The sequence below is a fragment of the Denticeps clupeoides genome, chromosome 4 (genome assembly GCF_900700375.1).
Source record: "Denticeps clupeoides chromosome 4, fDenClu1.1, whole genome shotgun sequence".
NCBI lineage: Eukaryota > Metazoa > Chordata > Actinopteri > Clupeiformes > Denticipitidae > Denticeps > Denticeps clupeoides.
Window position 1 is genome coordinate 15,153,660 of NC_041710.1, and position 21,640 is coordinate 15,175,299.

The 21,640-nt window shown below is 41.0% G+C and overlaps 2 protein-coding genes and 1 pseudogene across 2 annotated transcripts; all 3 read right to left on the minus strand.

Moving 5' to 3' along the window:
* Positions 1 to 176: 176 nt before the first annotated feature.
* On the minus strand, positions 177 to 5,797 carry pask (PAS domain containing serine/threonine kinase). Its single transcript, XM_028975687.1, has 18 exons — positions 5,729 to 5,797; positions 5,475 to 5,621; positions 5,242 to 5,379; positions 5,024 to 5,158; positions 4,621 to 4,864; positions 4,352 to 4,533; positions 4,130 to 4,247; positions 3,930 to 4,004; positions 3,464 to 3,635; positions 2,549 to 3,381; positions 2,192 to 2,364; positions 1,919 to 2,086; positions 1,638 to 1,763; positions 1,383 to 1,517; positions 1,105 to 1,304; positions 847 to 980; positions 623 to 766; positions 177 to 541 (listed from the first exon to the last, which is right to left on the minus strand). The coding sequence occupies exons 1-18, from the start codon at positions 5,795 to 5,797 to the stop codon at positions 357 to 359; spliced, it is 3,378 nt and encodes a 1,125-aa protein (XP_028831520.1). The 3' UTR covers positions 177 to 356.
* Positions 5,798 to 7,785: 1,988 nt separating this feature from the next.
* kcnab1b (potassium voltage-gated channel subfamily A regulatory beta subunit 1b) lies at positions 7,786 to 21,408 on the minus strand. The gene is made up of 13 exons (XM_028977292.1): positions 21,360 to 21,408; positions 20,468 to 20,505; positions 19,413 to 19,492; positions 15,153 to 15,197; positions 14,270 to 14,314; positions 13,325 to 13,368; positions 12,163 to 12,249; positions 10,199 to 10,284; positions 9,698 to 9,818; positions 9,516 to 9,610; positions 9,050 to 9,170; positions 8,709 to 8,797; positions 7,786 to 8,609 (listed from the first exon to the last, which is right to left on the minus strand). Exons 3-13 carry the CDS (start codon positions 19,475 to 19,477, stop codon positions 8,517 to 8,519), a joined length of 891 nt encoding a protein of 296 aa, XP_028833125.1. The 5' UTR covers positions 19,478 to 19,492; positions 20,468 to 20,505; positions 21,360 to 21,408; the 3' UTR covers positions 7,786 to 8,516.
* The window catches only part of LOC114787807 (kelch-like protein 24), an 11,246-nt pseudogene continuing 10,813 nt past the window's right edge, over positions 21,208 to 21,640 (minus strand).

The following is a 21,640-nucleotide window of genomic DNA, read 5'->3' on the forward strand; positions in this document are numbered from 1 at the left end:
AACAAACAGCAAGCTTGGTCAATACCAAATGGATTAACAGGATTATAGTTTTGCGGTTTAACATTTCTGGAATCTGGACGTAAAACAAACATTTTCTTCAACCTGAGGTATAAATCTGTAATATTCTAGGACTGCTTTTAACATGACTCTAGTAAAACCCTTACCTTACTCATCCCTTCACTAGGGTCCATTACAGGGTTAAGTGTATACAACTATTCCTTCTTAAAAATACATTTTTATGATTAAAAAGGGGACTGAAAAAAGACTGGCTGCTTCAGGAAAGTATACTAAATTCAATCCAGGCTCTAGTCTGATTCAAAAATAGCTTGATGAAACACCAGTCACACAAATAGTGTCTACTCAATAAGCAGGTACTTTTGAAGCTCTTCTTCTAAGGCAGCCAGGGACATCCTCTCTTCCTCTTCATCTTCTTCCTCTACTGGAGAATCACTTGACCTTAGGCAGCCCTTTGTGTCTAGATAGAGCACATCTCCTTGATTTATCCCTGTACTAACATGTTGATGATTTTGAGATTCCAAGTCTAAAAGTGAGAGAAGTGAATGGTTTAAAATCACACATTATGCCAAACCACTGCAGGATGACCAAGCTGTTCTCTACTCACCGTGGCTGCTGGGAAATACCTCCCTCCAGTTGTATTCCCCGAGGTTAATGGGCTGGCGAATCCAGGGCTCCAGCACCAGCTCCTCCAGTGTGATCCTCATGCCAGGCTGTGGGTGCAGCAGGCCATGCAGTAGACCATCTAACTCTGTACAGGAGGAAAGTATCTGCATTAGTATCTGTGTTTTGTATTTAAAAAACTGTAAATGTAAATGAGTGACCTCATACCAGAAGACACTGGGTATGGGGGCTTGAGTTTAGCTTCCAAAGTCTCTTCAACATTGCAAAAAGGGTTTTCACCAAAAATCAGAGTGTATAGCAATACCCCTAGAGACCACATCTCCAGCTCAGGACCTTCATACCTGCAGCATCAAAATCTCAATCATACTCAGGTCAAGGGCAGACTTCTCATGCTTCATTACAAGTTTCATTTAGTTCTGTTCCTTTGTACATATATACATATATATATATATAAATAAAACTTACGGGTTGCCCTCCAGAACCTCTGGAGAACAATACTCCAGTGTGCCACAGAAGACATAGAATAGCTTTCCTTGTTCCATTACAGTGGCTGAGCCAAAGTCAATCAGCCTGATGTGGAAACTCTGATCGATTATGATATTCTCATCTTTAATGTCTCTATGTAATATTCCTCTGTTTCGCAGGTAACTCACTGCTGCCACCAGCTGTCAAAAGAGAATCTGCATGTAATTGACTATTCATAGAGTCTGTAATGGGCATGGTACTCGAGGAACCATTTTCACCTGTCTGAAGATATAGCTGGCAAGAGGCTCATCAAGGTGTGGCTGCTTTTCAATAAACTCAAACAAGTCCATGCCATTGCCATGCTTCTCCATAACCATCTGGAAAAACAGCTCATTATCAAAGACCTCCAACACCTGGAAACAGAACCAGACAATATTAAAAGGGCAACATACAAAACATACACACTGCTATTGATCCTACTTCTCATTTGTTTGTATACACCCTCTGCTTCACCTTTAAGGAATCAAACTCACTTTAACAATGTTCCGATGGTCCAGTCGGGTCAGGATGGCAATCTCTTGACTCACTCTACCCATGTCAGGGTCATCCACCCAACTGTCTTTTACTATACGGGACTTCTTTATGAACTTCACCACAACCTTTGGACAAATTCAATTGGAATCAGTGCAGCAGTCTTATAATACATACTTGATACAGCAAGTAGTGGCATATAAAAAAAAAAAAAAAAAAAACTTAAATATGTGTATGAATAAAGTCTACATTGGTGCACTGAGCTATTTTGAAGTATACTGACCTCTTTGCCATCAGTCCTCCTGTAGGCCTGCCATACAAAGCCGAAAGCTCCCTTTCCCACAGCCCGTTGTGGCCGATACTCCTCATCAAACTGACCCTCACAGGCACGAGAATGCTCCAGGTCCAGAGTAGAGTGCAACATGTTCCCTTTGTCCGCCTCCTGACTTCGCTGCACCATTTCAGAAGAGGAAAATATAAAGATTTCTCCAGGGTGTGCAAACAACCAGATTAATAAGGCTTCCTACTAAAGAAAATGCATGCCATGTTGCCGGACCTCTCGGAGACTACAGCAAGAGGAGTCCTGCGGCAAAGAGGCACTTTCACTTTGATCTTGGGGGCTCAAGAGTGCCCCTTGATGCCGAATCATGCCAAGGTTTCCTGTCAGCCAGATGGAGAATAGAACACGCTTTCCTGTGAGGAGCACTTTATCAATCTTGCATTTGATCTCTGAAGAAAGAACACAGTGTGATCAGCTAAAGCTCTGTTCTTTTACAGAATTGTTACATTAAAGACTATAATTTGTTTTGTGTGTTTTATGCTCCTTGTTCAATAAATATTGTATTGTATTAATTACAATACATTCATTTGCAATCTTGCAATAAAACCCCAAATGCAAGGAATAAACTAATACCTAAAGGAGTTCCATCTTTATGGTAGCAGTTTCCCTCAAACGTTCCTTCCCGAATCTCAGGTGCAGAATGGGACTCTGCTCCATTTGGTTGTGACCTCTTTGGCGTGGAGGTTGTTGGAATGCCCCCTGATAACTGAAGGTCATTGCTAACATGCTGGTGCACTAAAGCAGGCACTTTATGACCTTCAAAGTCATCCTTTCGCTGCTGCGATGGTATTTTCTCTCGCACCCCTCTCCTGACTGCTGAGGTTTCAGTCTCAGAATCAGACTCCACCATGTAAGGAGAAGGAGTACGGAGGAGCTCAGCTGTATCACAGGATGTCTGGGAAAGGTCAGCCAGGGCACAAGGGAGCTCCAGACTTAGATTGAGGTCCGCCATGGCTCGAGTGACCACATCTCCATTTGAGTTGATGTCCAGGAGGCAACTGACAGAGTCAGCAACTGGAGGAATGCGTGTGTCTTCTTGTCCACATGCCCATTTCTCACAGAAACCAGATGAAGATCGACTACTAAGGGAGATGACTTCAAAACTGGAGTCCTGTAGGACTGCAGAAGCTTCAATGGACACACCACATGGTACATTAGGACCTTGCTGACCTTCAGTGGTGGTGTAAGGCTGACTGATGATTTGATTTGACAGTACATTTTGCCCTTGATCTGTGGACAGCTGCCTTTTTTGTTGTTGACATGGATTGTAAGTTCCCCAAACTTCCTGAGACTCTACCAGAGCAAAAGTTTGAAGAAGGGCATTGGTAGAATCTGAAACCACACACTGGTTGCACTGGGCGGCTATCTCTGCTGCTTGTTCGCAGAGTTCTGCAGTGTCCTCAGGCCTAAGAAACAGAAATAAACCACTCTGTTCTATGGTATTATCTTCTATTCAGAGACAAAGCAGTAACAAGCATGAAAACACACCTATCCAGAGGAGTAGAAGTGACAACAGGAGAGGCCAGAATGGAGGGGACAGTACCATGGGTCTCGAGCCCTGCACTGGTTCCAGTAAAAATCTTGCCCTTCCCAGAACGGCTTCTTCTCTGTACAGCTTGCTGCACAATTACCATATCTCCAGCAATAACTGTGTTTGGGTCTGTAGAAATACATATTGGCAGAAAAACAAAATAAAAATTAAATTTCCTAATGTTGTTTATATAATTTGTTCTATATTATTCATTCCAAACTGTACAATCACTTTCATTCCATAAATACACTAACAAGACAATTCATTGTGTAATTTACTCTACTGTATAATGTATTGTACTGTATGGTGTTGCTTGAGAGACACAAACAATCAGAACCAAATTCCTTGTGTATGTGCTAATAAACATGATCGGATTTCAATTTGTTCATGTTCATGAAATCCTCTTTTTCTGACCAACACTACCTTGAGTGGAGGTAGAATGATGGGATACTGTACTTCCTGGGGCAGAGTTACCATGACTAGAGCACCTACACAACTCTAGAGCAACAGAAGAAAGAAGAAAATTAGGTTCTATAAATCAATACAATACTAAACTCATGTTACAAAAACATTGTATGATGAGTTAGAAAGGAAAAGGCAGAAATTATAAATAAATTATTTACCAGCATTATTAATGCAGGGTTGGGAAGTGTCCTCCTCAGAATTGGGGGGTACAAGTCTGGCACTGTGGTCAAAACAACTAATCCAGTCATAGAAAGCTGGCATCAGAAAAGTGATTTCCTGCATACAAAATGAAGGCATACCTTGAAGTAACAATTGGAGGAAATAAAATCCCTTAAAAAGTGTAACACCACATATGATTAATTATAATATATTGTATGTACCTTCCCACATAGTTCAGATTGGTCATATCCAAACATTAGCAATGCAAAGTAGTTGCTAATGCTATTAATGGACCCATCAGGACGAAGTGTTAGAAGCCCTGTGACTGGTGCAAACATCCAGACATTGCCAGAATAAAGCAGCGCAGACTTCAGAGTGTGGTGATCATTCCTATGACTGTGCTCTGGAAGCAAAAGTGTTAATGATTAAAGTTAAACTGAAAGTTTAACGAAGGTTCAGTAAGACTAATCAAATTAAAAAGCAATGTTACCTGGAGCAAAGAGAAGAGAAGAGTTGGGCCCTGATGGTAGCGAAGACCCCATCAGACTGTCTCGAGGTGTGCTCATTATTGGATTGGCATCTCCTGTAAGTGAGCAGTCACTGAGATCATCAGGTATGGTCTCATTTGTGCTCTGTATAGGTTTCCCACAAGCCACTGCTCCCTGCAGCTTTATACAGAGAGGAAGAGAAGTGCCTTTTCTTCCCTGGGCCTGCAGTCTCTGCACACGGAGTATCTGAGAAAAAGGAAAAAAATGTAATAACTTACAAAATGTAGTTATTCATTGTCAGCAACCAAGCAGCAAAAAAAAAAAAACACCAGATAAACTTAAAACAAAATAACATTTTGTGTCACTGCAGAAGGAAACAGAAATGTCACTTTTTAGAAGACTGACCTTGGGCAGTGCCTGAGAGTGAAGGGGGATGTGCAGCATTGGCATTAGCTCCTTGATTAACAGCCCAGTTAAGTCCTCTGTGTGCCCATAGCCATGGAGATGGGCAAAAGCAAGGTCACAGGACACAATAATCCCCTGGAATAACAAATCAGATGATAAAGCTCTGAGCTGCACTGGAGTATGATCTTTGAGCTAAACAAAATCGCAAAGGATCTCACATCTTCAGAAAAGGTGACATGAGCGGATAACTTCTCTACACGCTGCAGCACAACACCACAGACATTCTGGTCACATGTCAGGGAGCTGATCCATACGGACACAGGAAGCTCTTCCCCAGACCTGCTCACTGAATCAACCTGCAGTACACACACATTCAGAGTTAATAATACTAATTCATTCATTACAGTTAACTACAAACTAATTTAACAGGAAAGTTGTTTGACCACTTTACCACTTTTGCTGATATTGTGACAGGATTTCCATCCACATCCAAAAACTGCCCAAGCAAACCATACTCCGGACACAGACGGCTTTTCAGGATACAGGACAGCTTCATGCCAACCAGCTCACTACAGCTGTAACCAAACAACTTGGCTGCCTGTTCATTTGCAGTCAATATCTGCAGAAAGTGTGAATACATCTCTCTCTTCAGGAACGATACACGTTTTTCGAAACACAGACACAAAGTGTTCAAAGGGGCTTTACCTCAACACTTTTACGATCCACCGTGAATACGGACAAGTTATGATTGTGCGCCAAGAGGATGTCGGCCATAACAGGGTTGTCAGTTGCCAACTGTTCCAGCAATGTATTCTCTAACAAGCTTGAGCTTAACACAGCAGGCATGGATGGACGATTCAAGTCATTTCTGTTGGAAATATGCATTTTGCTCATTGCTGTGCTACTCCCAGATGGGAGACCTGTAGAGCAGAAAAGTGAAAACCTTTTGTTTTTTTTACTGAACCACTTAACTGATAAAACACAATGCTAACTTATAAACTCACAGGAAATATGTGCATTTGCATTCAAGGAAATGAAGGCATCTCTAGTACTAGAGTCATCAGGGGTAAGAGAACAATGCCCATCTCTGGTAATGCGGTCTTCAATCTCCTGACTGTTCAACGACATGTTTCATTACCTGTTGAGTTCAACACACCTGCATGAATAAATTTAGAGGAAACGTTACAGCAACTAGACAACAAAGTGTCTCCGTGAAGGATGGCCAATGGGCTTTTGACATAACTTTAATTTCCAACATAGTTACCTCAAATATTTAAAATGACACGAAACGCTGTATATAATATATGTGAAGTATATGATCTAAAGCAAAATTTAATTTTAAGCCATGAATCAACAACTCACCTGCAAAGGTTTCGTGAGCCCGCAGGCTGTCTGCCGTTGGCTAGGAAACCAACAGAGCTTTAGCTTTAGCCTTCAGGCTAGGCGCTTAGCACGCTAACTCTGACTCCAAGTTTAAGAAGTATTTATGAACCTTTTAGAATTATTTTATAAGAAAATTGCGGGGTTAAGACGCAAAACCCAAAATTAACTCCAAACGTGTCCGACGCGTCCCTATAGCAGCGGCAGTTTAACTTGTAACGACTGCATGTTGTCAATGAAAAGAAAGAATCGACCTCATTATTTGTCTCTTCGGCGAAAGTCGCTGCGCGGAAACTTTGTAAAACCGCGGTCGTTTCTGATTGGTGAGTCCCTGGAACAATTCCCTTCGATTGTCAAAGCGGACAAATGGGAAAGAGGTTTTGAAAAACTGACAGGGTGTTTGTCCAATAAGCAAAGAGATGGGCGTGCTTAACTGAAAAAAAAGCCCGCGTGTGTGAGACTTTTGAGTCTCTTGAAATGAATCACTATTTACATCAGGCATGTTCATGCCATCTTTAATCATTTTAGACGGTATTTGGTCGTGTTTTTGAAGGGTCATTTGTTTATTTCTTTACTTTCGAAGCTTTTATATATGTATCACAAAGACGGAGCGGGTGGAACCGATCATAAATTTTACGGAACGAATGACCTTCATATCATAAAGTAATGATAAAGTATTATGTCCTTGTCATGAATATGGATATGAATTCGACCACTAGTGAAAGACTGTATTGCACTTTGTACGAACCTCTGATGGTCTGAAACACATTAACATGCAAAAGAATTAACTTAAGTTTGGACACACCTTTTCATTCAATTTGTTTTCTTTATTTTCATGACCATTTACATTGGTAGATTCTCACTGAAGGCTATGAAATGAACACATGTGGAGTTATGTACTTAACAAAAAGTGGAGACCTGGCCTCCACAGTCACCGGACCTGAACCCAATCCAGATGGTTTGGGGTGAGCTGGACCGCAGAGTGAAGGCAAAGGGGTCAACAAGTGCTAAACACCTCTGGGAACTCCTTCAAGACTGTTGGAAAACCATTTCAGGTGACGACCTCTTGAAGCTCATCGAGAGAATGCCAAGAGTGCACAAAGAAGTAATCAGAGTAAAGGGCGGCTATTTTGAAGAAACTAGAATATAAAACATGTTTTCAGTTATTTCACCTTTTTTTGTTAAGTACAGAACTCCACATGTGTTCATTCATAGTTTTGATGCCTTCAGGGATAATATACCAATGTAAATGGTCATGAAAATAAAGAAAACACATTGAATGAAAAGGTGTGTCCAAACTTTTGGCCTGTACTCTGCGTGTGTGTGTGTGTGTGTGTGTGTGTGTGTGTGTGTGTGTATATACACATAAAGAAAAACGACTATTTTCTGGGAACATTTGTTTAATTTTTTAAAAACAAAATATTTCCAATAGTTTACTATCATATCATACTGTTGTACTTTAATCTTACTGATTTACAGCTTTGTAAACAATATAACATTTGCATTTTATTTGCATTTCAGGCGTGGAGCCACACCCCCAAGCAAAACACATGCATACACTTTTGATCCCTGTTCCCCGCGATCAAACACCGAAAAAAAAATTGTGCTTTGCATTTTAAATTCAGCAGTTCACAATAAGAGGGAAGCTAACTTCACCTTAGCCATTCTTAGGTAACCAAATAACAGTCCCCAGAGAGATGGTGCAGAGCCTCAGGAACAGCAAATAGGTCAGCACAGGATATTTGGGGAGTAAATGTTCTCTGACTACACAGGGGTGACATTGCACTGTACATGCCCAAAGAGAAATTATGCCTGTTTTTAATTTATAGTCACCGAAGACCATTTTGAAGACGATAAACATGACTGTTTTCATTACAGAATGTTAATTTTGATTTTCAGATGTGCAGTTTTTCTCTTTTCTTCTGGCCTTGCAAATTAGCACATCATACTGGATAAAAATACAGTGATATGAAAACAGTAGACTTGGGATGTTGGTGAGCGTTGGGTCTAGTAAGAGGCATGCATAGCGCTTGTAGAGGAGCTTGGTACTGACACAGAACATAGTCGGAGACATGGATCATCTGAATCAGGGTTAGGGGACAGAGGGCTGCGTCTATGAATGGTGGTAGTCCTTTTTACTGTGCGGCCTGTTCCCCAGGACGTGGTCCATTTCAGAGGCTATGCTGGGAGTGATTTTTGGTAAAACCTGTTCAGAAAATAAGCAAAAACAACACATTACATTCACCTCAATAAATCCTCGGGCAATGCTAATGAATCATCACTCTCAGTGGTTTATTTCGCTTGCCTGTATTGCCCCCAGGTTTTCTGTTAGCTGCGATGGGCTTGAGGACCCCAGCAGCACTGAACTCACTCCTTCATTGCGTAGACACCAAGCTGCGAACAAACAAGGAGACACATGCAGTTCAAGGCTACATTTATGATTTATTTGGAAGAGACTTTGAAGAAATATTGCTAATTTGACAGGGCCCAATAGGCATGGCAGCATGCCCTAGCACTGAATGGGTAAATGTTGCCCCCACTCAGCTTGTGGGAGGACACACAGGATAATTATAGCACTGAATTCAGAGAGGTTACACATGGCTGAAGTGACAAGCCGGAGGTGCTGCGTGAGAACCGTTCGCTCACCGACAGCCAGCTGTGGGAGTGTGCAGCTCAGTTTCTCAGCAATGTGCCGCAGCTCCTTCAGCTTTGCCTGTTGTTTCCGTCCATCTTCGCTCACAATTTTGTCCTTCAGCCACTGGTATGACTGGATAGGTGCAAGATGAAAAAAGAAAAAAAATTGTTATATTCACATATAATTGTTTATATTGTTTTATATTCACAAAAGTTGGGAAAATTATTTGGGGAAAATTTAAGGCAACCAGCTGCAAGTTTTAAGTTCTCTCAACTTCATGCCCATGTAGTTGTGGCACTGGCGTTAAGTTGAGAGAATTAAAAAATAATTGGCTGACTTAAATTTGTACTTTTTCCCAACAATTTTTTTTACAGAACAGGGTCAAACTAACACACCAAATATTTAATATTTGAGTACCGCTCAAATGTATGAATAAGAAACAGGCAGATGTGTTGTGGAGATTCAGATTTCTGTTACCTTCATTGAGGCCCTGGAGGATTCTGGGACACCATTCTCATATTTCCCTGAGATGATTCCACAGGCTAGTGGGGACCAGGAAACCACACCAACACCTGCATGGACAGGCGTTTTTTTTTTCATTAAATAAAGTCTGCATTTATTAAGAGGATCTGAAATGGTAGATGATAAACAGCCCTCACCAATCTTGTGGTAAAGCTCTGGCAGTTGCGCTTCCACCTTGTCCCTCTGAAAGAAGTGATATTCCGCCTGTTCACATACAGGTGGGATCAAGTTGAATTGTCTCGCCACTGAGTAGGCCTCCTAGAGAGTAAAAGAAAGAACAGGGGGGAAACGTGGGGGAGTATCAAGAAAATCCAAAAGCCATTGTTGCAGATTTTATTCATTATCTGTCACTTTTTAATGTGTTTTTTTTTCTAACATAGCTTCTTAGATGCTTTTTTTCAACTGTAAGGCTATTAAAGAACAACATATCAACAATTAAAACAGTGTTCACAGCAGTGTTTTATCAGTCATGTTTCTAGGGACCCTGATGTCCTTTATTTTTCATTCCAACCTTCTGCGCTTCCAATCTGTTACATGCACAGAGTGATATTAAATCAGAAAGGAAGGATTCCAAGAGTGTAACTATGACAGCACTAGTCTAACAGATCTTGATAGGAAAATCATATCTCACGTCTCACCATTATTTCCATAGCAGTCCATCTTGACGTCCCCCAATACATGGACATGCCCTGGTTGATTACATGAGTCATGGCTCTAACAATCTCTGTGAAAACACATCACTTTTCAGTGAAACTGCTGGAAGTTCAATTACAAGACACATCAAAATTATGTGCCAGTTTCTCAAATTTCTGAAACAGTACACAGTACTATGGGGCAATATTGCCCCTTTAGTTTAGAAGTTATTTTAGAAGTGATAATCACTGAATTTTAGTATTTCATCAGCAAGGTATTCAATGTGGTTCAGAAGCTTAAATACACATAAAACATTCAACATTTTAACAAAAAATTAAACCTTTTTACATTACATCATGTCAGTGAGGTTCATCTAAATTCTTTCCCAAGTACTTAAAGAATGAAAGAAAAATTGAAGCGCAAAAATAGAATCCTTTGTTTAAAGGAAAGTATAGGTCTTCATCATCATCAAAAAGCGCTCCCCCTTTCATTAGAAACTAATTTAGCACATTCAGGGCCAAATGGCTGTGCAGAGATCGAGTGTGTGTGGGTGATGCAGGTGGGAGATAGAAACAAGGAATGTCTGACATGAACAACAATGGATAGAAGGACGGAGAGAGCGAGATAGACAAAAGAAAGCTGCATTCTACATAATAATCTACATTCCTCCCAGCAGCAAAAATTATAGCGCATGCCATAGAATAAACAAACTGCAATGTACTACAAGGTAAATACAAGAGAGAAAGAAAGTGGGATTTCTCAGTGAAAATATTCTGTCATTCGGCAGAAGGTTATGGCCTTCATGTGAAATTTTTAGAATGATGTCAAGGGTCAGTGTGTTGTCTGTGTGTATACCTGTGTGGGGGGTAGAGGTGAATAACTGGCTGTGGACATTTGTGTGTGTGGTGGTATCTGGGTGGCAGTTAGAGGGGACTTTTGAGAAAAAAAATGACATTAATAAAGACAGACTTCTAAGCCATGACATCATACTTTGAGCCTAAGGGAGAAATGGGTGGCTGTTCCTTCTGCCTCGCTCGTTCCCTCACTTTCACACTCATACACACACACATTTGTTCGGCATATTACTCGGAAGATGCTCAGTTTACTGTTAAAAAAATGCAAATGTGAGGCATAATGTTGTGACTCTTAGATGACCTCAAACTGTCTTCCTTTTTTTTCCTGTCATGGTGTAAATCATGGCATCTGTTTATCTCGGGAGTGGGACTGGAGAGGAGCAGAAGTGGACTGTATTTATGAAATGTAACAGGAAATTACAAAAACTGTGTGCAGCAAACCGCAGTGAGAACTTTATTTCGCAGCATGTACACCAATGGAGCTATTTCAGGAGTACCAGTGCAGCCCCTCGGGAGCTTTATCTGGCAGGTTTACCTCAATAATGTGCATTACCCCACAGGAGCGTTGCTTTTCGTAATTCGTGAGTTTTGTGTGAGCGTTTTGCAACGCGCTTTTAGAATGCATGGCCTCATCTTATTACATATTAATGCTTTAAATCTCCCAGTGTGTGATTAGGTTCATCATTCTAGCTAGGCCAAATGCACAGGCTTAGACCTCCAGTACCGTTTCTTCGCAGGAGCTGGTCTGAAGGTGTGCACGGCTGGAAGTCTGCAAACAAAGCGTTGAACCTGTCATGGCTGGTTGTGAGTGTGTCAGGTCATGATGGACATCACTATTCTCTTGTTGACAGCAATGCCATGCCGAATTGCCCTCGGCCAGTAGCAGGCTGAATGGCAGAAGCTTAAAGACGCACAGCGGGACCTGCAGCTCCACTGAGGAGGACCCAAAAATACTCCTCCACCCCTGGAGGACTGCTCTAATCCCATTTCTGAAGCAACAGCCAGCGTGAGAGGTGAAATATAGATGGAGCCAGAACACCCTGAGTGTGTGACAGCGCACGAGGAAAAGCGACAGGAGTCAGACATAGAAATGGAATTATCCCCGACTCACTCACCCTCCATGGGTGTGTTGCTGTCAGGGCGGTTGGCAAAAACAACGTCCACATAGTCCAGCTGCAGCCTCTGCAGGGATCCCTTTAAACCTGAGGGCAGAGGGGTTGATGGAGAAAGGAGGTGGGTTACCTTAGTCAGAGTGTAAATGCCGAGCAGCAAACACATTAACCAGTTGCTCGACGACATGGGGGAGGAGAAATCTGGCCGGGCGAGCAGAAGGGAATGAGAGAAAAGGATGGCGGCGAGTACGAATGGGGTGGGGGGTAGAGGCAGAACTGTCAGAACGGCAGATGCCAGGGCCTTGACTGTGCAAACCTACAGATAGCATGATGCCGCTGGGCTAATTAATCCTGCAGAAGAGCCCACCTCTCGCTGTCAGTGCTCATCTGGGAGAGGGTAATCCCACTAACTCACCGCCATTAGTTCATCTGAACAGCCCTCATTACAGGCACCTTCATTCATAATGCCTGTCTGACAGCTTTGTCTGTTTCTGCTCTGATTCTTTTTGTTTCTGCAAAATGTTCATGGTCATGGGATGACATTATTACTATTAATATTATTATTAGATAGCAGAACAGAGCCTGCTGTTTTATCCTCATTCCTTGATTACATCTTTTTTCTGAACTTCAGCCCTATGAAGTGAAATGGGCGAGACAATCAAAGCTTGTCCAGGCAGAATGGGATTAGTCTTCCACTTCTGTCCATTTAAATCTAGTCCAAGGTTTCCACATACCTAGTCATTTATGGGTCTTTCTTTTTCAGAATATTTTTACAGTAGCTCCTGCAAACCCAAGTGTACTCAAAGACAAAGACTGCAGTCAGACCTCTGCACCACTGGCCGGTTGCTCTACACCGTGAGTTAGTGGTGACATCCTCTGACACTGCAGTGGCAGCAGCACCGCATCTCACTGCCGCCAGCGTACTTTAAAATGCAGCAAGTCTCTCTCTCTCTCTCTCTCTCTCTCTCTCTCTCTCTCTCAGCAAACATATTATTCCAGGACCCCAAGGAGACAGCAACCTGATGGAAAATGCTGAGTCATCCATTGAGAACCCGGGGTGCTTTTTTCTTAGATTTGAGCCTCTTGTTTTATTGTGTAAAGATGTGAACAAATGAAAGAAAGAAAAAAAGTCAAAACACAACAAGAAGGTGGGGAGAAATTTTACCCTCTATGATGTGCTTTCGGGAAAGGCCGCGCTCTGTCTCAGCTCTGGGAATAAAAAAACAATCCGACAGAAAAGACTTCCGATTACCGACATGTTTCTGTCACATCGAACAAGCTGACACACAGACGCACAGATCCACCGCCAGCGCCAGACACAAATCTACCCGCCGCACGTCGTCGGGAGCCAAATTAACTTGTTCATCTGCCTGCAGCCTCTGCATTGTTTATCAGTGGATTTGTTCAAGGCCCCATGCTGTCATTCGGTTCAGCCTCCCACTCCGCCCGCCTGTCAGTCAGCGTGAGTGGATGGGGGCAAAAGACCTTTGGTTCAACTCATAACTGCTCCCTCCTCACAGTTGCACCAAAAAAAAAAAAAAAAAAAAAACCACAGCAGCAGCACTTTCTGGTAAATCAGCGGCCGTCTGCTCTCCACCACTGCGGCGGGGGTGATGCAGCTTTCCATCAGCAGTTGCTGTAAATCTCATTAGAAACGTCAGTGAGCAGGAAGAGCGGTGCTCTGCTACTGCACAGTCATGCTGCTGCACTCTGGTTATTCAGACGCAGAAAAGACGTCGCATCTGCACAGAGTTCCGAAATCCAGACAAGCTAAGCATTAAGCACGGTGCTTGTTTGCTGGTGTAGGTTAAGATGTCCTTGGGATTTACATGGGTAAAACTAGAATACACCACATCAAACAAGAATAAAAAAGATAAGAAAGAATGGAAAGAACTATCTACCCTTTTTGTTGGTGTGTTTCTGTCACCCAGTAGACAATCTGTAGTGATTTTTTTTATAAACAGCATGACCATTATCACGCATGCACGTCCTTATTCTGAATGATTTGAACCTGCACCTGTCAATATGTCACATGTGCAAATATCATGAAAGGCTTCATAATTTACACAAATATAATATCTTGAAAAAAAGAAGGTAGTTGACCACCTACTTTCCTCCCCAGTACAATTTTGTGGTGATAACCAGGCTTGACCTCCTTTAGGGAAAACATACAAAACTTTAATTAGACCTAATTTAGCAAACATCCACAACAGATACTGACCTGCATAGTGCACATGACTTTTTACATGAAAGGCAGAGAGAATAATCTAAAATGTATAAAATAATACATAAAATAATACATAAAAAACTGAAATGTAAAACACTCCTAGCTTTACTGTATGTCAACAGGTTTGTCAAATAACTGAGTCATTCTTTCTATTTGTGGAATTCTGCTACTTCCTCTCACAGTATTTTGGTATCATTTTTTACAGTTTACAGCTTATGAAAAATATTCTGTTTACAGTAAATATGGTCCGAATTTAGTTTTAAAATGTTGCAAATATTTTTTGTGCAACATTCCATACAAATAGTTTTCATGAAAGAATAAATTGGTTCTTGCAGTTTTAAAAGTGCTCATTCTAGCATGGCAACTGTGTTGCTAAGCAAGCAGTCTATAAAAACATGCAGGCATAACCCTGAGAGAGAGAGAGAGACACTGATTGAAAAATGTATTGAATCAATATGTGAGAGATCACAGGCCCGCCCACAAAGCCCAGAACAGTAGTGAGCCCTCAGCCGAGGAGCAGACACAAACTTCCCACAGATTACCATGGATACCGCTGCTGAGCTGGTAAACATGGAGTGTGGTGCTGGTAATGAGGTCTTTCCATCATCAACAGACATTCATTGCCACTTTGAGACCCGTATGAGCTTATTACTCACCCACAACAACAAAGGCACATGATTTAGATTATGGATTATGGATCCGTTCAATTAATGCGCCAGGTCTGGAGAAAAAAAACATAAACATGCCGGAAAGAAAGATGACGTACCTCCAGCACTTCTTCTTGATGATGTTCCCAAGGATAATTTCAGCTCTAGAATGAAGAACCTAGATATTAAGACCCGTGGTGTGTAGTGGAGAGACTATTAAGACTTATGTGCTTTGTAAACAAAAAAAAAAATCAAATGAATGGAAATTTTAAAAATCAAAATTGTATGGAACTTTACTTCACATATCATGACTCCACACATGCATTCTAATTAATAAATAAAACTTCAAATGTGTATACACCCGTGTTAAACTGTTAAGAGGAATCATTTAAAAACTTTTCCAACCTTTAATATGACCTATTACCTGTAAAAGGGAAGAAATACAAAAACTAAAAAAACTATACATGTGAGGGTCTGTGTTTCCACCCTGTAGCTGCCCGGTCATTGTATGTATCTCCCTGTTTATGTGTATTTTCTTTGTAATATGTTGTTTATCTTTAAACGTCCAACAAATGAGTCCATCTCTGTCATGTAAGCTGTGCCATGACAGTACAAACATGCTGATTGCTTTAACAAACTATTAATTTATGTGCAACCATGGCAGTGGTTCCCAACCTGTTTTCACTGAAGCCCCAGTTGTAGTTTTTAGTTCTTATTCTCCTTGTTTTACACTGCAGGCTATATAGAATCTATATTAGAGCTGCAATCATCCATAAAATGCCCGGCACGAGCCCAAAAGAATCGTTATTCTGGTGCATTTAAATAAATGACACTCAAACAGTCAGTGTTTTTACTGCACCATTTCAATACAGCCATGACCAAATTTACATTTACAGCATTTATCAGACGCCCTTATCCAGAGCGATTTACAATCAATAGTCACAGGGACAGTCCTCTGGAGACACTCTTGGTTAAGTGTCTTGCTCAGGGACACAGTGGTAGTAAGTGGGATTTGAACCTGGGTCTTCTGGTTCATAGGCGAGTGTGTTACCCCTAGGTTACTACCACCCTGTAAAAACCCAGCACGCAGAATGAGCACTAAACTAAGAGGCAAAGAAAATCTGTGGTTGTAAAATATAATTGCCAGCTGCTTGCCTTGTCAGCATCCATTTACACATATATGAATGTGTATATACATATGAGAAGTAAGGATTTATGAACATTTAGTGTAGTGGATTTTGGACAGTAAGAATAATGATATTGTACAATATACAGATATTGCACAGTATTTCAATGCTAATTAAATATTAATATTGTGTGGTCAGTGTGTGTGTGAGTTTATGGCTTTTGGGGAAAAACTCTTCTTGAGTTTGTTCAAACAGAAACTGTTGTGTTTGTCCTTGTTGTGTATTGCACCTGTATCATCTCCCTGAGGGTAACAGGTCAGACAGATCAAAGCCAGGATGGGAGCTGTCCTGGGTGATGTTTTTTTGCTGCCTTTACTACTCTCTGAAGCCTCTCCCTGTCTGCCATGGTGCAGCTGCCAAACCATTCTGAAATACAGAATGTCAGCAGGCTCTCAATGGACGAGTGGTAGAAGGTCAGTAGCAGGTTGGAGTCCAGGTTGTGCTTCCTGAGGACCCTCAAGAAGTGTTGCTGCTGCTGAGCCTTCTTGTGAGAGAGGGGAGGCCGAAAGTGTCCTGTCCGGAATCATGGAAATGTCCGGAATCATGGACATTTCCGTTTCTGCTCAGGTCTTCCATTCGGCGATTAGCTACAAAGTCATGCGGTGCATGATGAGTTGAGTCAAAGCTGCAAAGTTTGAGCATAGGCGGGTCGAGCACTGACTCCAGGAGCAGCTTGATGCTCGAAGGAAGGTTGGAAGGACGGATCCATAATTTACATTGATCACTGTCTTTGGTTTGTGTGTTTGGCAGTTTACGTGACTGGTAATCTGTGTCTACTAAAAGTTGTTCCTAAACTGTCAATTATCTTTTCTTTTGTGGTGGTTGTCATTAGACAATATTCCTAGTATCAGCTGGAATAATCCACGAGCACCAGGATGGAGTGATTAAATGGTAAGGGTCCCAGTATGTTTACTGCAGCATCCTGCCAGGGTCCACCGGGCAGTGGTGTGAGTCTTAGCGGCTGCGGCTGGTCCGGACTAGCAATGATCTAACATCCATGACTATTTTTGCCATGTCTCCCAGCTGCTTTGTCCATGCCAGGCCACCACACCTGAGATGTTCTGAAATGTTGTTTTGTTCCCACTATACCCATATGTCCTTTGTGGGTTAGTGTGGGTGCTTGTGGTAAGAGTGTTTGTAGGAGCACTACTCGTGTGCTTCAACAAGACATTGTACATCTGTGGAATTCTCTGGCTCTCTTGCTTCCACTCCTGCTCGCACTCTCACACCCGATTGCTTACTTTTGACAACCGAATTCTGTCATATTGAGTCTGTCCATATTGAACTGACATTTCTCTGGATTCAGTGTCAACCCTGTTTCTTTCAGCCTTTTTATAACTTAATGCAGTTTTTGGTCACGTGTCTTGCTGTCTCTTGCACATATAAACACACATTCAATTCCAACCAAATCATAAGCTTTTGTTGGTACTGTTTACTGCCAGATGATACGCCAAATAGAAGTATTGGTACTGTTGTGTACTGTGGCTGTGGTGCTCTCAAGTGATTCAGGAGTCTGATGATATCCCCATTTCAAGTCTAGCTTGCTGAAAGTGGTTGAGCCATTCATGCCTTGGAGTAACTCATCCACAGTGGGAATTGGACATTGTTCTCTCACAATAGCTTCATTTGCTTGTCTCATGTCCAAATGAAGTCAAACATCCTTTCTGGGTTTTGGGACTACCACCACAGGATGGCGGTGGAAGGAGCTGGTCCATTCACTGGTTCTATGATGTCCAGATCCAATAACTCTTTCATTCGTGACTCCAGTGCTCCTCTGCGATTAAATGGAATCCTCCTAAGTGACTGGGCTATTGGTTTCACTGGTTTGTGATTTGTCCTGCTTCAGTTTTCCAACACAGCCGAACAATTCGCGGTACTGGAGTGCTTGCTTAGTTGGTTGCTTCGCTGAAGTACCGCTTTCTGGTGTTCCGTTGCTTCGTCTGTGTCCGGCAAAACTGAAAACATATCCTGCAGGTCTGACCCCACCAGATGCAGTAAAAGTGGGAACCTTACTCCTCACTTCTGGTACAAACATATCACAACATATTTTATCACAATACTCATTTCTATCACAGACACAACAGTATTATAGACAGGAAGATCATATTTGGTGACCAAGCCAACCCAATCCAGACTAAAATTAAGCACCCAGCCAAGATTTACAGCTCTAGTCTACAGACTATAGCATACAGGATTATTGAGAGTTAAGATTGTCCTCTTGGGTGAGTAATTGTTTACACATTCAATGTTTACAATTATAACTTTGTTACTGAGATACAATTTCTTCTGCGCCCACTGCAATCTCTGGCGCCTCCGGTTGGAAACCACGGACTTATCATATATTTATCATAACACCGGCTTATCATACATTTTTTCCCCCCTGTTTGTGGCTGTAGATACAATATCTATTCATACTCCAATAAATAATTATTGAAGAGATTAGATTTAGATTTTGTGATGAAACAGTCCCATCCCTGCAGTTCTTGAGCCACATATCACATAATAAGGTCATAATACAATAATGAAGGGATGATATTGAAAACAAGACTGGTATTTATGATAAGCTGTGTTATGATAACCGATGTGGGATTACATTTATGCTTAAATTTTACTATGGGTCTAACTCTATGTGTGTGCGTGAAGGAACACAAATAAGATGTTTGTATATAACATTATATTTTGAACACTTTTTTGTGAACTGAAGTAATAGGAATATAATATGAATGATATGCCTAAGCACACACACATGCACACATAAGAGACACGGTCTGTCCTTGGCAAAATTCAACACAAATTTTGGGAGTGAACGAAATCATTGAAACAAGCGCCTGACATATTGTTAATAGCCGCAGCTGCAGAAAAAAACGTATTTTATTATATTATTGAGACAGGGCACACACACACAAGACCTCAGTCTTTTGGGTCTTCTTGGTGATGTTTATGACGTGACTAATGACAAGAGAAATGTATAAGAATGAAGGCTCGGAGGGGCTAGGGGAACAGATCTGTCGACTGGCTGACTGTTGCTTTGTCGTGTATTACAACAACTTTGTCTACCATGGTTTACTGTTGCTTGTGTCTATTGGTTGAATCTTCAGCAAAATCCTCCACCACAATGACGACTATCATATATCAAGTCAGATTAGAGCAGCTCATCTGTGGTTCAAGAATCAGGTTTAGTGTGACACTCACTTCCCACCGGAGTACACTTCTGCCGTGTCAAAAAGGTTGACCCCGTTCTCATAAGCAATAGTCATCAGCTGCTCAGCCACCTGTATGAACAGAACAGCAGGAATTGAGCACCAGTGTGTGATCAGAGCATGTACATGTAAATATATTGATGTAAGAAATACAAAAAAAGCCAATTATTACATATTCACCGATTCATAAATTATTATTATTTTTTTAACTTTCTATTGCAAACCACCAGAACACAATGTTAGTCAGTAGTCGAGTTGTAAAAACAAATCAGGATGGTTTTTATCGTTTTATTGTTTTTCAGACATATTCTGTGCTGATGACCAAATGGGGAAAAAGTACTGAAAAATGTAATTAAGTAAAAGTTTTTTAAAAATCTTTAATTTGCATACATTTTGCTTTGAGTAAAAGTTACTTTCAATTACTTGATGTAAAAAGGACTAGTCATAAATCCAATCCAGCACCAGTTGTTTTATTCAACTTTTAGCCGGTAATGTATAAACTATTTTTAGACAACCCCATAAAACATTTTTATGCACAATTGGCCACAAAAGTTATATGGGTCGAACTCAGACATTACAATAAAAAGGAGAAAATTTCACTGGCATTATGGTGTGGCAGAAAGTCCACTTTCAGTAGAATTGGCCAGATGTTGTTTCAGAACATAGGCCTCAACGTGATAGCTTCATTAAACAGGTTTAACTAATGCCTTGTACTGAATCCTGCCACACATTGTCCTTTAGATGAGGTTTGCCTGACCACAGACCACGTCTGCTGCTGTCACTGGATGAGGTCATAAACAATACTGACAGTAAAGGATGAGGGTCTGGCCTGTGGTGACAGAACGTATGTTTAGCAGTGCCAGACAAGATCTCTCCTTTAACACAATCCGACATGAGAGGAGTTCATTCCAACAGGAAATCTACCCTTAGGGATTTTCTGTACAGTACAAATGCCACCTATTATCTTGTCCTGTTTCCGTGCATATTTTAAAACATATGCCCATATACATAGGAGACATTATCTGACTTAGGCTTTATTTAACTTACATCATCTGAAATCTGCCCTCCAAAAGTGACCCATGTACCTGCAAAACAGAGTATATTATATTACAACAGAAAATATGAAGTACACATTTTTGTTATATGTTGTACTGGGCATAGTCCTCAAAGATTTTGGAAGAATAGGTTTGATGATGGATCTGTGTCTCAAGATCATTTTAAGGATTAGTTTGTGTTTATAATAATTTACTACTCTAATCTGCACAGGGGTTTTTATTTTCTCTGTCATTGTCAGAAATACCTGTATAATGTCAAATGTTCATACCAAAAGTCCATTGAATATATTTAAAATGTATTATGTTTTAGAATTATAATCATTATAATTACTATAAATGCTCTCATTCTCCCAGTCTATAATATTGGTTGCATCTGATTAAATGATTTTAATCATAAACCGCAGATCACACATTAAAATTCATTACATTGATTATATGCTATGTTTATTTGATTTTTTTTCACAAAATTTACCCCCTGTAGCCTGATTGAAAGACTATTGTGTTTTGTTGCGTAATTAATAAAACAACAATTACCCCAGAATTATAAGCACCACATGATCTGAAATGTAAAATAGATTAACCGAGCTCCTTCCTTCTGTGCTAACAGAAATAGAAGCTGTTTTAAAAGGGAAAAGAGGAACCTAATGATTTCTTAATGATTCAGAATACAGTGGAAGCTCATGGCTTAATTCTGTTTTCTTCTTATTTTCTTCTTAATGGTGGAGTAAATCGTCACATCCACACAGATCCATTGTCTGAGCTGTCAGCAGGGTTCCCTTGGTTCCTGAGCACCAGGAGGAAAGCTAATGGAGGAGAGCAGGAAGTTCCGGGAAGTGTGGAGGAGATCTACTTAAACCAAGTAATATTTACTAATTAACACTTACCAAGGCCCAGACAGGAGACTCGCAGCCCTGACTTCCCCAGGTTCCTGTGAAGGTTGACAGGGGAAACATATTACTAAAATTAATATGTTTTTAATAGGTAAATCAGATGATGTACATGCTAATCATATGCCAGTCACGGTGCTGTTAAAATGAACCTCATTGGACTTTTTTTAGGTGGGACAATATGTGTTAGTTATATTATTAGATATGAGGTTGATTCATTTGAGAGAAGAGAACTTTTGGGGCATTTTGGGGCCTAGTGGTTAAGGAAGCGGCTCCAT